We start from the raw sequence: 15,606 nt of genomic DNA on the forward strand, positions 1-15,606 counted from the left end.
GCCTTAAGGTAGCCCTGCCAAAGGGCAGGGCCTGCAGATTCTGGCATGGGGATCTAAGGGAGAGAGCCTCCCTCCGTGGAGATCTCTGAGTCACAGCGTGCTGCTTATTAGGGAAGACAGTGGGGCTGGGGTGTGAGACCTGATAGAGCACTTCTTCAGGGTGCAGTACAGAGGGTGCGTGTCTATCCTTGTCTAAACTTAATAGAAATCATAGAGAAACAAAGATTTCAGTTTTTTAATAAATTACAAATAAATGTTCACATAATATCAATATCATATTTGGAGGGAGAGAAGGGGTACAAAGCCGAAGGTCTGCAGGGAACGGGATTCCAGGTAGTATGCCGGATGCTGGTTCTCTAGCTGAGGAGGTGAAGGTGCTGCCACCCAGTGTGGCACCTGGCAGTTTCAGAGGGGGTTTGGGATCTGCCCTTCCTCACGCCGTGTCAGCTGTCTTCAGTCTCCAGGACAGAGAAGGCCTCACCCAAAGGCCTTTTGGTGGCCACCAGAACTAGGTTTCTGGGAGAGAGTTCGGGGCTGAAGATGGGCAGGAGCTCAGCATGGAAGCCTGTAAAACAGACAGGGCTACTCAGAGGGGGAGAAATGAAACAGACTCTTAGCCATGTCCTGCCTGGCCTGCAGGCGCAGCTGCTTTTTCCCATGGGGGAGGCTCAAGGGGGTCTAAGGAGACCCAGCTCTCTACCAGCAGCATGGGTGCCCGAGGCACTGGCTCGGGAGGAGGCAGTCCTCCCCACACCAGGTTCTCTGTGCTTGGGATGCTGGCTTCACGCACCTCAGGGATGTACAGACATAGGTTGATTCAGTTGGTTATCTGCATTAACAAGTCCCCACCCAGCCAAAAACCACCACAGTGGTGAACCTAGTCCCAACAGGGGCAGGGGCTGGGACCTGAAGGAGAACCCTAGAATGCCGACCCCTCTGGCCTTGAGTCCCCACTCTGGCCACCCTCACCCTGCTCCTGAAGGTAGAGTAGCCGGTCCAGCAGAATCAGTGTCTCCACCAGTGGGGCCAGCAGCAGAGCCAGGCTGAAGAAGGCCACCACACGGTTCTCCTGGGCCTGGTGGGCCCGAAGGGCAGCCAGATTCAGCGGCAGGTGGGGGTCCAGCCCCACCCGCTGTAGCCCCCGCTGCACATATCTGTGGGGTTAGCCACAGATAACACTCAGTTTGGTTTTAGGAAACCACCCCCCATTCAAACGGTCCATTCTTGGAGTTCCCATCATGGCACAGTGGAAACAATCTGACTAGGAACCGTGAGGTTGCAGGTTTGATCCCTGGCCTTGCTCAGTGGGTTAAGGATCCCGTGTTGCTGTGAGCTGTGGTGTAGGTCACAGACGCTGCTTGGATCTGGTGTTGCTATGGCTGTGGTGTAGGCCGGCAGCAACAGCTCTGATTCGACCCCTAGCCTGGGAATCTCCATATGCAGCGGGCACGGCCCTAAAAAAGACAAAAAAATAAAAAAATAAAAAGACAAACTGTCCATTCCTAATTCCATTCCAGCTTTGCTTGATTTTCAACCCTAAGGGGCATGTTTAATGTTGCTGTGAGCTGTCTGTCCAATAGCAAATCAATCCAAACATTTATTTTTAGCCAAATCTAATTATTTAGCCATATTTCCAGCAGTGAAAAATTTTGATCAAAGAGTGACAGCTTCCTTTCAAAGAAAATTTGAAGCTGTCTCAGAATGCAAACTCACCACCCCCACCCACCCCCGGCACACTTAGATTTTCTTGAGGACGAGCTCACAAGTGAGGGTGGGAGGGGAATCGCACCTCCAGTCGGTGATGCCTCCCTCCTCACCACCCCCCCAACACCCCCAGCCTCACTCTTCAATCTTGAGCTCGTGGACCCTGGGGATCCCCTGCACGCCTGGCCGGCGGAGCTCAGGCTGGGCTCGCCGGATGACGGTCTCCAGCGCCGCCCGGTAGCAGTGGGTGCGGAGGCCTGGGCCTGCTCTCTGTAGCCGCTCAGCATACTCCTCCAGGGCGTGACAGGCCCCCTCCCGCAGCCTGTAGGGCAGTTCATAGCCGGGCAGCCCAGCCACCCACTGACTCAGTGGGTAGCCGCCAGGGTCACTCAGCTTCATGTAGCAGCAGCCCACGGAGGCCAGGGCCACCACCTCAGGGCAGCAGGAGAAATGCCTCAGCAAGGCGACACTCAGGTCCCCACAGGCATGGAGGCCTGTCAGAAGCAAGCGGGTCCCACTCTGAGCTGAGGTCTCCAGTGGAAGCAGAAGCTCCTCGCACAGGGCTGTGGGGTCTACCCACCTCACCACGTGGTGTGGGGGGTGGCGAGGGCCAGCTTGGACCACCTGTGGAGGCAAAGGCAGATGGGAAGTCCGTTTGCTGTCCCCATGCCACCTCAGGCCCCAGGAAGGCATGTGGCCTCTGAGCTCCTTCCCAAGGAGGAAGGTGGGAAAGAAACAGGCACAGGAGAAAAGGAGGACCTTACATCAGGAAATGGGACAGATTCTGGGTCTGTCGTTATCTTTGCATCTCTAAGTCCGAGCTTCCTCATTTTTAATGAGCCTAATACCTGACTGGCCACTTCACAGGTGGGTGTGAGAGGATTTATCAGTGTGGAAAGACATTTCTTCCCCCCTTTTTTGGCTTCCCTGAGGTATATGGAGTTCCTCGGCCAGGGATCAGATCAGAGCAGTTGTGACCTATGCCACAGCTGTGGCAACACCGGATCCTTAACCCCCTGGTCTGGGGTTATACAGGGATGGAACCTGCATCCTAGCACTCCAGAGATGCCACTGATCCCGTTGTGCCACAACAGGAACTCCCAGAAAGCATTTTTTTTTTTTTTTTTTTTTTTTTTAAGGGCTGCAGGTGCGGCACATGGAAGTTCCCAGGCTAAGGGTTGAATCAGAGCTACAGTTGCCGGCCACAGCCACAGCCACGCTAGATCTGAGCTACATCTGCGACCTACACTGCAGCTCTTGGCAATGCCTTTTCCTTAAACCACTGAGCGAGGCCAGGGATCAAACCCACATCCTCATGGATACCAGTCAGGTTTGTTTCCACTGAGCCACAAGGGGAACTTCTGGAAGGCACTTTTTAACTAGAAAATGCCTTTTAGATATGAGAAGGTTTGGCCAAGGAGGGACCTTGGAAAAGGAGTAGTGGAAATAGGGACACACCACCTCAAGCTGAGAAAATGAGGGAATTCAGCCTTTGTGCCCAGTTCCGGCCAAGCAGACCCTGCTGTCATGGTCCTGGCTGCAGAAAGGGCTGGCCTACCTGTGGGTTCCTCTTTTCTTCTTTCGCCAGAGTCTGCAGGAGCTCCTGGTCTAGGCGCTGGGCTCTCTCCACCAGTCTCGGATCCCCTTCAATGCTCTTCACCATCAGCCCCAGCCCCAGGGACATGAAGCGGGAGAGATGGCCCTGGAGTCATGAGGGGGAGGGTGGAGATAGCTCCTCTCAGTGTCCTCTCCACTGTCACCCTCCCTATCCATGATTTGGATGCCTGGGTGCCAGGCCCCCAAAGGCTTAAATTCTACCCAGCTTATTTAGCACCTGCCTCCCTGGGTCTGTGGCCTGATAACCTGCCCTCTGGCTGTCCTATCCTCACAACAAAAAGCAACAGGACATAAGGGGTCTGGCTCACCTGGCCTGAGCCTACATCCACAACCTGGGTGCAGCCTGTGAGGTCGCTCAGCTTCTTCACCAACTGAAAGAGGAAGGAACAAAGGTGTCCTGGCCATTGGCTATTGGCTCCTGGGGCCAACACCCATAATGAGAGTGGAAGAGCTGAAGACGGTAAAGGAAGATGGGGAGAGGGCACCATGGGAAAGACAGGAGACACGGAAACCAAAATGGGGTCTGCTGCCCCAGGCTCAGGCTCCTCTCCTGGCTCCACTCAGGTCAGTGATTCAGTCTCCTCCACAGAACAAGAAGAGCCCCACTGCGAAGTCATGAGCGGATGGTGAAAGTTATCAGAACAAGAATAAGACAATGATTCGAATAGAGCCACCAACCAACCCAGCAAAAGGATGAAGCTATGGCTATAGCATACCCGCTGAGGAAGGGACCTTCTAGGGCCTCTGGTCCTGCAGGTGATATAAGGCACCCACATCTTTGTAACCCACAGGCCTAAGGAGTCCCCAGGCTCCCAGACACCACCTGCACCCCAGCCATCTCCTCACCTCTCCCAGCCTCCGGATCTCATGCTGCTTCTTGGGCCTGACGTGTTTCCGGAATGGAGCTGTCAGTCGGGAACTCTGGCTGGGGTTCTCCAGGAACTCTGAGGGGGTCTGAAACCCAGGTGTCCGCGTAAAGGCCAGGGCATAGGCTGTGGACTTCAGGGCCAGCAGGGTGAGTGGCCACACCGACCTGTACCTGAGATAGTCCGGCCCCGGCCCCCAGTGAATAGTCCCATTGCATCCTGAGTCTGCCCCTTACAACCCAGGAAGCCCTTATAAGACTGAGCAGTGGCTCCCTGCAGGGCTCAGCACCAGGTCCCCCAGCACAGGACCCCCCTTGCCCATACCTGACCACTTCCCCTTCCCCAGGCATCCCCAGCAGCAGTGTGGCCAGCTGTGGTGGGTTCAGTCCGTCCAAAGCTTCCTGCCACGCACAAGGGAGTGTGCCCCACAGGTTGTCTGTGAAGAATTCCTGTAGGGGAGAGGCAAAAGTGACCGACAGGCTACTCCCCTTCCCATCTTCCCCACCCCACTCTCCACACAGGACCACTGGCTGCAACCAGCAGGCACCTCTGTTCATCGGTGTCACCTCTTCTCTGAAGCCTGCTCTAGCCTCCCCCTCCTCCTCTGAGCCCAAACTGCATTCTGGACACACCTCTTCTTTTAACGGTTTCCCCACTTTTTAAAAAAAATTATTTATTATAGTTGACTTATTGCCAATTTCTGCTGTACAGCAGTGACCCAGTCATACATCTATACACACTCTCTTTTTCATATTATCTTTCATCATGTTCCATCACAAGTGATTGAACATAGTTTTGTGCGCTGTAAGCAGGACCTCATTGTCTATCCATCTAAAAGTAATAACCCCACTTATTTGTCTGTTTTCTCTACTCAGCAGCATCTAAGAGCAGGGATGGTGTCTTCATATTTGCATCCTCAACACCAGAGCGACTGACACACAGTTTTAGTGCGTTACCATTAGCAAACCTACTATTACACGTGCCAGACACTTTATATGCCAGACATATATGCCAGAATGTTGTTTTATGGCCACACCCATGGCCAGGGATTGAATCCGAGCTGCAGCTGTGAACTGCGTCGCAGCTGTAGCAATGCCAGATCCTTTAACCCCTGCGCCAGACCAGAGATCAAACACATGCCTCCAGTAGCAACCTGAGCCACTGGAGTCAACAGCATGTATTTGTATTTATTCATTTGTTCAACACAAATTCTGAAGCTTGGTTGGGGCACCAAGCTCTATCCTAGGCTCAGGGGACGCAAAGAACCAGACAGACAAGATCCTTGCTCTTGCAAAGTTTACATTAAATTACTTAAGATAACATCAAATGCTGCACAGACAATCAACAGTCACATAATGGGGAATTTGAGAGAGGACTACTTTAGATAGAGCAATGAGGGAGACTTGTCTGAGGAGGTGACACTTGAGCTGAGACTTGAATGATGAACAGGAAACAGCACATGTAAAAAAAAATTCAGGCAGTGGTTACCAGGGACAGGGGGTAAGGAGGGCCAAAAGGTACAAATATTCAGTTACAAAACGAGTCATGGAGATGTAACATACAGCATGGTGACTACAGTAAATAATACCCTATTGTATATTTGATAGTTACTGAGAGTACATCTTTTTTTTTTTCTTTGTCCTTTTGCCTTTTCTAGGGCCACTCCTGCGGCATATGGAGGTTCCCAGGCTAGGGGTCCAATCGGAGCCGTAGCTGCCAGCCTGTGCCAGAGCCACAGCAATGCGGAATCCGAGCCGCGTCTGGGACCTACACCACAGCTCACGGCAACGCTGGATCCTTAACCCACTGAAGAAGGCCAGGGATCGAACCCGCAACCTCATGGTTCCTAGTCAGATTCGTTAACCACTGAGCCACGATGGGAACTCCCCAGAAAGTTACTGAGAGTACATCTTGAAAGTTCTCATCACAAGGAAAAAAAAATGTAACTATGTATGGTGATGGACATTAACCAGACTTCTTGTAATCATTTCATAATATATACAAATATGAGTCACTATGTTATACACCCGAAACTAGACTAATATGTCACGTCTATTTCAGTTTTTTAAAATGCAGGTAATAACAAATACTTACAGAATACTTTAATATGCCAGGCAATGTCTGAAACACTTTACATATATTAAGGCATTTAATCCTTAAAACCACCCTATGAGGTAGTACTATTTTTATCCCCCTTTTACAGATAAGAAAACTGAATCACAGCAATTAAGTAATTTGCCCAAGTCAAAAAGCTGTAAGGAGCATAGTTGGGATTTGAAACCAATTTAACGCTTCTTGCTCTTGACCACGATACTCAATTGCCCTTCTGTGGACAAAAAACATTCTAAACAGATCAGAAAGTGCAAAGGCCCAGGAGTTCCCATTGCGGCACAGTGGAAACGAATCTGACTAGCATCCATGAGCATGCAGGTTCGATCCCTGGCCTCCCTCAGTGGGTTAAAGATCCAGCATTGCTGTGAGCTGTGGTGTAGGTCGCAGACGTGGCCCAGATCCTGCCGTTACTGTGGTTATGGTGTAGGCCGGTAGCTGCAGCTTCGATTCGACCCCTAGCCTGGGAACCTCCATATGCCAAGGATGAGGGCCTAAAAAGACAAAAAGAGCAAAAGAAAAAGAAAAAGAAAGTGCAAAGGCCCAGATCAGGCCAGTGCAGGTGTAGTATCGTGAATGTGAAGGGGTCTAAAAAGGAACACAGATTATGCAGAACTTTATAGATAATGGTAAAGAATTAGAATTTCATCAAAGTACCTAAGAAACAAATAAGTGTCATCATCAGATTCACATTTTCAAAAGATCAATCTGTTTTATGAAGAATTGTTTATGGAGGAGAGGAAGCAAACACAGAGCTCAGTTAGGAAGTAGTCCAGGAGAGAGACAATGTTAGCTTGGCCTAGAGTGGTAGCAATGGCGATGGAGACAAATGGGTGAATTTGGTATCTATTCTGGAGGTTGAACCAAATAGGACTTGTTGAAGGACTGGATTGTAGATCAGTGAAGAAAAGAGCTAAATTGAGGATGGTTTCTGGGTTTGGGAGCTGAACAATTCGGAGGATGCTGGTGCCATTTATACATCATCTCATTTATTTTTCACAATCATCCTTCAAAAAGGGATCCATTTTACAGCTGAGAAACTGGGGCTAGGAGGAATTGTTTTAATGCCTAAGGTTAACACAGTAAGCGAGGCAGGATTCTAGTCCAAGTCTCTCATATTCCAAAGCTGGAATTGTCCATTACACTGCAAAACCAGGAATTTATTCAAGGCTTGAATGAATGAACATGTGTGTTCTTGGAACACCTCACACGTTCCTGGGAAAGTTCGACGCAGCTGCAGCAGCATGGCTCAAATATCCATGCATTTTACTACTTTGGATTTCAGAAGCTTAGAAAGACAACCCAGATGCTAACATATTAACATTTAGGTCAGAAGAAAAAAAGGAAGAGCAGCCTCAAACTTTTCTTGTACAGACAAAAGCCTGAAGAAACTCATATTAGAAGAGACCAGACGCTAACTCTCCAGATCCTCTCCTGTCGTGAGCACCTATCCACCACACAACCAGGAGGAGCACCCCACCCACACCCCTGTGGCCTCACAATGATGTAGGCGTCCAGGATGGAACGGTAGAGCGTCACGACCCGGGTGAGGTTCACAGCTAGTTGCCTCCTCTCCTCGTAAGAGAGGCCCCGGGCGGAAACCCCCGGCATTCCGGGGCCCAGCCGGTGGCGCGAGGAGCGACAATGCAGTGAGGAGGGAACAGGGTCAGGACTACACGGGTCCAGGACCCAGGCTGGATTCAGTTCTGCACTCGGAGCAGGAAGAAAGCGCTCAGAATCCAGCCCCCGATGCTGCCTTTCCGGGACTTCAGCCTGGGTGAAGACTTGAGGCGCCCTCCAGACGTCACAGGTCGCGACGTCCCATAGCGCGAAGGTGTCAGCGTCGGAGACACACCGGGCGGGGGGGGGGGGTTGCCAGCGCAGTGACGTCACAGAGGCGTCCCCCGGCGCCCCGCTCACGGAGAGGGGTGGGCCAAGCTCAGGTCCCGCCCCTTCCCGTACAACCCCCCCTCCCGGAAGTGAGGCCGGGGTCTCCCGCGCGCTGCAGTTCTCGTTTGTCGCGGCCTCCCTGAACCTTCGAGTTGTACCTCCACGGGGCTAGAGGGGCTGGGGAGCGCATCCCGCCCCCGCCCCCACCCACGCCGCCTCCCCCACCGCCGCCGCTGCCGCTCCCCACACACTCGGAATCCCTGGCCTCGCTCCCGGAGGCGGGGGCGCTGTGGGCTCGCGCGCGCAGGCCCCCGGCGCGTTCCAATCCGCGCGCCTGCCGGGCCGGGCCTCGTCGGCGCGTGCCAATTTCCGTATCCGGCTCCTGGCGCTTCCGGTCCTAGCTGGGCACATCTAGGAGGTAGGTGCGCGAGCGTGTGGGGACGGCCGAAGTGGTGCGGACGGCCGAAGTGTGCCGTCCCCCGCGTCGGTTTCTTCTCTGTTGATATGTGGTGTCAAAGGTCCTTTCTTGGGAGAAGGACTTGGGTGAGATGCATGTGGCGATTTCCCCCACCTGGAGATCAGGGACAGGGGTTCCTGGAACCCGCGCTGGGGATGCCTGGGTAAGCCAGAGGTCGTCTGTGGCATACCCCACACTGCCTTCGAGCATACTTAGACGTTCTCTCCCTGGACAGATGAGATAGCTCACCTATTCGGGCGTTCTAGATCACAGAGTTTCAGCTGGTTGGCCCTGCAACCCCCTCAGTTTGCGGTTGAGACAGATATTGAGAAGGGAAATGGCCTTCCTGTACAGCTGCTGAATTGTGGGGCTGTCCTAGAACCCAGGCTTCCTGGCTGAGAAGAAGTGCTCCTTCCATCATTTCACATTATCTGAGAGGTTACTCTGATGTCTTTCTCTCTCTTAAGTCCTAGGGAGATGGGTCTTATCTTACGGGTTCCCAAGCCTATGGGTTCCCATTATCAGTATCACCTTCTTCCCCAGGGTATACTGCAGACCTCCAGATGTTGGTCTGTGGGATTCGGCAGAGGATGAGTTTTCTATCCTCCTCTCAACTGTAAGCTACTCTTCCCAACTGTTCTCCCGCTGTCCACTGTCATCATGTCTACCTTACTCCTCAATCTGGATTTTGGTGAACCTCCCCCAAAAAAGGCATTAGAGGGGAATGCCAAGCACCGAAAATTTGTCAAGAAGCGCCGGCTCTTGGAACGGAAGGGCTTTTTGAATAAGAAACAGCAGCCCCCTAGCAAGGTGGCTAAGTTGCAATCAGAATCGTCAAAGAAAGGGAAATCTCCCAAGGTAGATGGCGCTTGGAAGGCCCCTCTTCTTTCAAAAAAGAAGACAGCTGCCTCCAGCGGTGGGTCAGGGCAGTCTCTGGACAAGCCATCTGCAGTGCCTTGGCTGACCCCTGCCCCTTCACAGAAGGCTGGTTCTGTTGTGGCCAAAGTAGACTTACTGGGGGAGTTCCAGAGTGCCCTACCAAAGATTAAGAGCCACCCAACTCGCCCCCGGAAGAAGGGCTCCCAGAAGAATGCCCCACAGAATTCCACCCAAGCTCATTCCGAGAAGAAATATTCTGGAGCATCCCAGAAGGGTCCGAGCAAGATGGTGGCAATTGACTGTGAGATGGTGGGCACAGGACCCAAAGGGCATGTCAGTTCCTTGGCTCGGTGTAGTATTGTCAACTACAATGGAGATGTGCTTTATGACGAGTACATCCTTCCCCCCTGCCACATTGTGGACTACCGGACCAGGTGGAGTGGTATTCGGAAGCAGCATATGGTGAATGCCACACCCTTCAAGATTGCTCGAAGCCAGGTGAGAGGCTGGGGGGACAGGTGGTCGTGGAGAAGTGGGTGGGAGAAGTCCAAATCATTTCTCCCCAAAAGATAGCACCCTGGAAAGGCAGTTGTGGAGGGAGGTATGGAGTGGGTGGAATAGCAGATGATGAAGAAGACTTTTCTTTGGGGAAAAGGAGTGGGGAGGGTCTGGAAAGTTACAACTAGTTGGTATAACTTTATTTATTTATTTTGTCTTTTTATCTTTTCTAGGGCCGCACCTTCGGCATATGGAGGTTCCCAGGCTAGGGGTCCAATCGGAGCTGTAGCCGCCAGCCTACACCACAGCCACAGCCACGCCAGATCCGAGCTGAATCTGCGACCTACATCACAGCTCACAGCAATGCTGGATCCTTAATCCACTGAGTGAGGCCAGGGATTGAAGCCGCAACGTCATGGTTCCTAGCTGGATTCATTAACCACTGAGCCACGACGGGAACTCCACAAACTTTATTAGTTAAGATCTACTTTAGGTCCCAAGTGGAATCCTATACTGGAGGAGTGGGAGTCTACTAGAGAAATAACAGCCATGATGGACAGAGCAGCAGGCATGCATGCCAGGGGGAAAGGGCTTAAGCCATTCTATGCCTTGTAGAGGTTGAGTCTAGGGTTGAGAACAGAGAAGTGGTGAGGGCTTCCCACACAAGACATAGTCTGTGGCAGTGTGGAAAGTTGGTGGTCGGAGAGGGCAGAATGTTGACAGGAGGAGCTGGGGTATGTGTATATACCTGGAACAGGGAGCCTGCAGTGAAGGGGATAAAAGACACAGGACGGGTATGTCGGGGTTCTTCTCTCACTCATTGAGCAAACCTTACTCTAAGCCCTTATGGTGAATATTGGAGGCACAGGCAAATGAATAGGAAAGGAGGGGGAGCTGGTAGAGTTGAAAGGGAAGGAAGAGTGGGCGCACTGGCCTTGGAAGACCTCCAGAGGGCGCCCTTGGCTTTGTAATTTCAGCTCCACATTCTTTGCCTTTCCTGGACACACACTGTTCCAGTAATTCTTTACACGCCAGAGCAGTCAGTTGGAGGAATTTCATCAGAGGTGGAACAATTGGATTTTAGAAAGAACTCGAAGAGTTGAAGGATGTCCTATGCACCAGGGGCACAGCTGAGCACAGGCCTGGGAGAGGCAGGAGGTGGGATGGGTCTGAAACAGCAAATCCACTCCACTTGAACGAGGCCTGTATGTTGAAATTCAAAGGTGTTGGTGGTCAGTAATCTGCCGGTGAAGTCAGGAGCAACTAAATACCAAGTTGATTGGACTATATCTGGTTTTCGTCATAAAAACCAGTGTCCAGGCTGGAGTATGAGCCTATGGAACATCCAGATGAGTCTGTTCCCTTCCAAGGGGTTCCACTGGGAGGCCAGGCATTGATTCTAGACCTGTTGCTCTTGTTCACAGTCTGTTTGGAACCCCTCTTTGATGATGGCCTTCACAGCTCATGGCATATTCTTTAGTTGTCCTCATTGGCAGTATGTCCTTAGGCGTTAAGATTCTGAAATGGTGAGAAATTATGAATCCCAAGGCTAGTGTGAATAAGGTTCCTGGCCATCTGGTAAATGTGCTCTGGTTATGAGCAGAAGGAGCTCTAAAGCAGTGGAACTGACTTTTTGTTAAAGCAGCATAAGCGTGGGTCCCTGGCTCACATCTCTTAGCTGCCTTGGTCTATAAGTGTTTTTTTTGTTGTTGTTGTTGTTGTTGTTGTTTTGTCTTTTTAGGGCCCTACCCGCAGCATATGGAAGTCCCCAGGCTAGAGGTCAAATTGGAGCTGCAGCTGCCGGCCACAGCCACAGCCACAGCCACAGCAATGGCAGATCCATTTAAACCCACTGAGTGAGGCCAGGAATCGAATCACTGTCCCCATGGATACTAGTCAGGTTCATCACCACTGAGCAATGATGGGAACTCCTGTAAGTGATTCTTAATTTTTTATGGCTTGTAGGCACTTTGGGCATCTGATGGAAGCCATGGCGTTCCCTTACCCCAAACAAACAAACATATGCATATCGATTTGAATATAATTTGGGGCTTCTGTTCCCTCCCCATCTTTGGTAGCCTTTGTCCCCAGCCTGTGTCTAAGGCCAACAAATGATCATGGTTAAAGAACCTCAAGTATTGGAGTTCTCGTCATGACGCAGCGGAAACAAATCTGACTAGGAACCATGAGGTTGCAGGTTCCATCCCTGGCCTTGCTCAGTGGGTTAAGGATCTGGCGTTACCGTGGCTGTGGGGTAGGCTGGCAGCAACAGCTCCGATTGGACCCCTAGCCTGGGAACCTCCATATGCTGCAGGTGTGGCCCTAAAAATGCAAAAAGACAAAAAAAAAAAAAACACACAAAAAAAACACATCAAATATAAAGCCAGGACTGAACTAGGTAGTTAAGTGAATATTGCATTAGAATAGAAATGAATGCAGAGCTAAGGAGCTGCTGGCAATGTAAGTCCAAACAGTTACACCATGGAACATGCCTGCTTTCATCTCCGGGATAAGAGGCAGATTTCAGGGCAAAGAAAATTACGGGAGAGGGCATTTGATGAAAAGAACCTGAAAGGACTTTTGGCCGTGTTGGGCTTTTGGGTTGCAGGGGCTACATATTCGAGTCCTCCTCACCATCACCTCTTCCACGCCTGTTTTAGATCTTGAAGATTCTCACAGGGAAGATTGTGGTGGGGCATGCCATCCACAACGACTTCAAAGCCCTTCAATACTTTCACCCCAAGTCCCTCACCCGAGACACCTCCCACATTCCCCTCCTCAACCGGAAGGCCGACTGCCCAGAGAATGCCACCATGTCTCTGAAGCGTCTCACCAAGAAGCTGCTGGACCGGGACATCCAGGTAGCGTCTCCTCAAATGCTTCCAGGCCCCCAGCTAGGACACTGGAGGCTCTCTTGCTGTCTGTCTCCAGGCTCTGACCCTAGAATTCCTTGGGTTGTAGAGAGATCCAGGCAGGATGCTTTGATGGGAGGAGCTTTGGGCAAAGGGGTCCATCTATACATAGGGAGAACTGTTCTCTGCCTCACAGCATGTTCCAGAGGTATATGGGAAAAAAGCCTTAAATTGGGAGTAAAACCATAACTAAGAACAGTAGAAAGCAGGTGGTTATGGAGGTCTAAAAGACCACATAGCGTATACAGGGACCGCTTGTGTATTTCACATGTTTGGCAGGTGGCCCACCTGGCATGAAGATGTGGACACATGTCCTGTATAGATCAGTTAAAAAACTGAGGAGGATGGAAAACTCGGAAGGCCTGTCTATGTTCTGGTATGTTCTGTCTGTATAGGAAAACATAGAACAATGTGGCATATATGTGTTGCCACAGGAAGGACTGAGGCAAATGGTAGCATGCGAGTTGACCCCCTTAAATTCGATAAGGTGTAGGGCCCCACCAGAGTTCTACCTTTGCAGCCCACTAACTGCAGAAGCAGCAGCAAATGTGGGGTTGGAGGAAACCAGATGGGAAGGGAAGAAACAGTCTATTGTAACTTCATGCTTTTTTCTCTCTCCCTTGGTCAGGTCGGGAAAAGCGGACATTCCTCTGTGGAAGATGCTCAGGCCACCATGGAGCTGTACAAGTTGGTTGAAGTGGAGTGGGAACAGCACCTGATCCAGAACCCCCCCAAAGACTAATGGTCGTGGGGATGCTGGAGATGTGGGGTGGCAGAGGCAGCAGTGCACCAGGAGGACGGGGCAGTGGACCCATGAACAGCTCTACCAGCTCCACGCCTTTGGAAGCTAGAGTTATTGGGGAGCGTGAGGCTCCACCCCAGACTTAATATCCATTGAAGTTTCACCTCAGGTGTTGTGTTCTGTGTGTCCTGGTTAAGTGTCCCATGGAAGGAGGAAGTCTCCACGTCAGAACCCAGCCCTAGGCTGTTTACCTCTAAAGTGGTGCTAACTGTGGGGCCCAGGGTGCTTTGCTCCTGGGAAAGCCTTTTGACTCTCAAGGGGCAGGGCGTACTGGGAAATGTAGTTTCCCAAACTGCCTTATCACTAGGGCGGCCATATGTTCCATTTTTTTATGCCTTTTGTTTTCAAAAACAGCTCCCTCTTTCCCTCTCAGAAGTATCCTGTTGGATGATAGATAACGTACATGATCCCATGACATCTCTCAGACTCTGCTTTTGGCTCAGAGTCTACATCTAGTCTGTGTTGGGATATCACCTGTTCTTCACCTTGACTTCCAGAGGCGCCATCCCTGGTGAGGGTTTGTTCTCAGGGCCCCAGGGCAGTAGAGACAAGAGAGTGTGACTTGGAAATCCATTTTTCTGATTTAGGAAAGCAGTCTCTTTCCTAAAGTGATAGAGGATTTATTTAATTTAGATCCCATTTGGTAGCCTACAAAAGAATGTACGGTGTTTTAATGGTTTTTAGTCTTCTACTTTGCTAAACCAAGCCTCTAAATCTCAAATTATTCCCCTGATAAATTTTTATAAAGGAAAAACAGTTGTGCAATGTTTTCTTTATAACCTCACATTGAATAGCTTTGTCACAGGTCCTGTAGAGGTGTCATTCTGTTAGGGGGTCCAGGGTCTTTGGGTGATACTCATGGGGCCCTGATTTGCTGGAAGTCATAAGGAGCGCTGACCGAGCCTTTGTGCGTAGCCCATGTACTCTGCTGCCTTGTCCTCGTCCCTACCACAAATCAACAGGTACACCTAAAGTGACACCCCAAGCCATTCGAACACCCTCACACAGAGGGTATGTGACCAGGAGAGTGACTCAGAGTGGGTGTGCTAGAGGGATGAATCGGGGGAGGAAGGGTGCTTGGTGACACCAGCCTGTTCACCCCTGCCGGCTCTTCCTTGGTGGCACACACCATCACGCTGGGCAGGTGAGTCACAGGTCTGACCTTGTGTCTGGCATCACTGTTTGCACTCTGTCTTGAGAGAATGCAAACTCCATGCATACACCAAGACTTGTGCCCTTTTGGGCAACTGGTTTGGTTCCAGGGGCCAGAGGCACAGTCATGGCTGCTTGTAAAAGGGGATTTCTTGCAGCCAAACCGGACCCCAGACACAGTCTTACTGCGGTGTCTTGTGCTGCAGGACCTGCTTGCACGGGCAGCTGCTGAGCTCTGAGCATGTTGGTTCCTGTTGAACCCAACATATGTAATGTCCGTGACACTTCACAAAGAGGTGCCAGGCGTCCTTACACACCTCTAAGTGGGAAAAATCTAGGAGGCCACACCGAACTGGCAACACGAGTCTTCATTACATCGTGATCAGGAAACTAGAAGATAAGTGGAAAAATTCTCTTTGAGTTCAGGTGTTAAAGTACCTGGCTTTGTGTGTCTTGGTGAGGTAGAAACTGGCTTTGTTGTTTTTCTTTTTACTGCTGCATCTGTGGCATATGGAAGTCCCTCAGGTAGGGATCAAAATCGGAGCTGCAGCTGCAATCTTTGCCACAACTTGCGGCAACACCAGATCCTTAACACACTGAGTAAAGTCAAGGATTGAATCCTCATCCTCATGGATACTAGGTGGATTTATTTTTTAGGGCCACACATGAAGCATATGGAAGTTCCCAGCCTAGGGGTCAAATCAGAGCTGCAGCTGCCAG

The 15,606-nt window shown here is 51.0% G+C and overlaps 2 protein-coding genes across 5 annotated transcripts; one reads left to right on the forward strand and one right to left on the reverse strand.

Moving 5' to 3' along the window:
- On the reverse strand, positions 221–8,250 carry RRNAD1 (ribosomal RNA adenine dimethylase domain containing 1). Of its 2 annotated transcripts, NM_001243324.1 has the most exons (8): positions 7,797–8,105; positions 4,512–4,636; positions 4,168–4,360; positions 3,630–3,692; positions 3,263–3,406; positions 1,844–2,328; positions 970–1,154; positions 222–565 (listed from the first exon to the last, which is right to left on the reverse strand). In NM_001243324.1, the coding sequence occupies exons 1-8, from the start codon at positions 7,905–7,907 to the stop codon at positions 444–446; spliced, it is 1,428 nt and encodes a 475-aa protein (NP_001230253.1). In that variant the 5' UTR covers positions 7,908–8,105; the 3' UTR covers positions 222–443. The 2 variants fall into 2 exon arrangements, with proteins under 2 accessions (XP_013852400.1, NP_001230253.1); XM_013996946.2 differs by lacking the exon at positions 1,844–2,328 and having other exon boundaries at positions 221–565; positions 7,797–8,250.
- ISG20L2 (interferon stimulated exonuclease gene 20 like 2) lies at positions 8,269–14,488 on the forward strand. 3 transcript variants are annotated; one of them, XM_001924747.5, is made up of 4 exons: positions 8,269–8,604; positions 9,187–10,020; positions 12,681–12,881; positions 13,561–14,488. In XM_001924747.5, exons 2-4 carry the CDS (start codon positions 9,304–9,306, stop codon positions 13,672–13,674), a joined length of 1,032 nt encoding a protein of 343 aa, XP_001924782.1. In that variant the 5' UTR covers positions 8,269–8,604; positions 9,187–9,303; the 3' UTR covers positions 13,675–14,488. The 3 variants fall into 3 exon arrangements, with proteins under 3 accessions (XP_001924782.1, XP_020945320.1, XP_020945321.1); XM_021089662.1 differs by having other exon boundaries at positions 8,513–8,806; XM_021089661.1 differs by having other exon boundaries at positions 8,270–10,020.

The sequence above is a fragment of the Sus scrofa genome, chromosome 4 (assembly GCF_000003025.6).
Source record: "Sus scrofa isolate TJ Tabasco breed Duroc chromosome 4, Sscrofa11.1, whole genome shotgun sequence".
NCBI classification, from domain to species: Eukaryota; Metazoa; Chordata; class Mammalia; order Artiodactyla; family Suidae; genus Sus; species Sus scrofa.

Bases quoted from the DNA above. Each gene is read 5' to 3' on its own strand.
- RRNAD1 (NM_001243324.1), bottom strand. From the start codon at position 7,907: ATGCCGGGGGTTTCCGCCCGGGGCCTCTCTTACGAGGAGAGGAGGCAA. The intron at 4,637-7,796 runs GTGAGGCCACAG...TCTCCCCTACAG, and splicing joins TCCTGGACGCCTACATCATT to GAATTCTTCACAGACAACCT. The intron at 3,693-4,167 runs GTGAGGAGATGG...TTCCTCTTTCAG, and splicing joins AGATCCGGAGGCTGGGAGAG to TTGGTGAAGAAGCTGAGCGA.
- ISG20L2 (XM_001924747.5), top strand. From the start codon at position 9,304: ATGTCTACCTTACTCCTCAATCTGGATTTTGGTGAACCTCCCCCAAAA. The intron at 10,021-12,680 runs GTGAGAGGCTGG...CGCCTGTTTTAG, and splicing joins TCAAGATTGCTCGAAGCCAG to ATCTTGAAGATTCTCACAGG. The intron at 12,882-13,560 runs GTAGCGTCTCCT...TCCCTTGGTCAG, and splicing joins TGCTGGACCGGGACATCCAG to GTCGGGAAAAGCGGACATTC.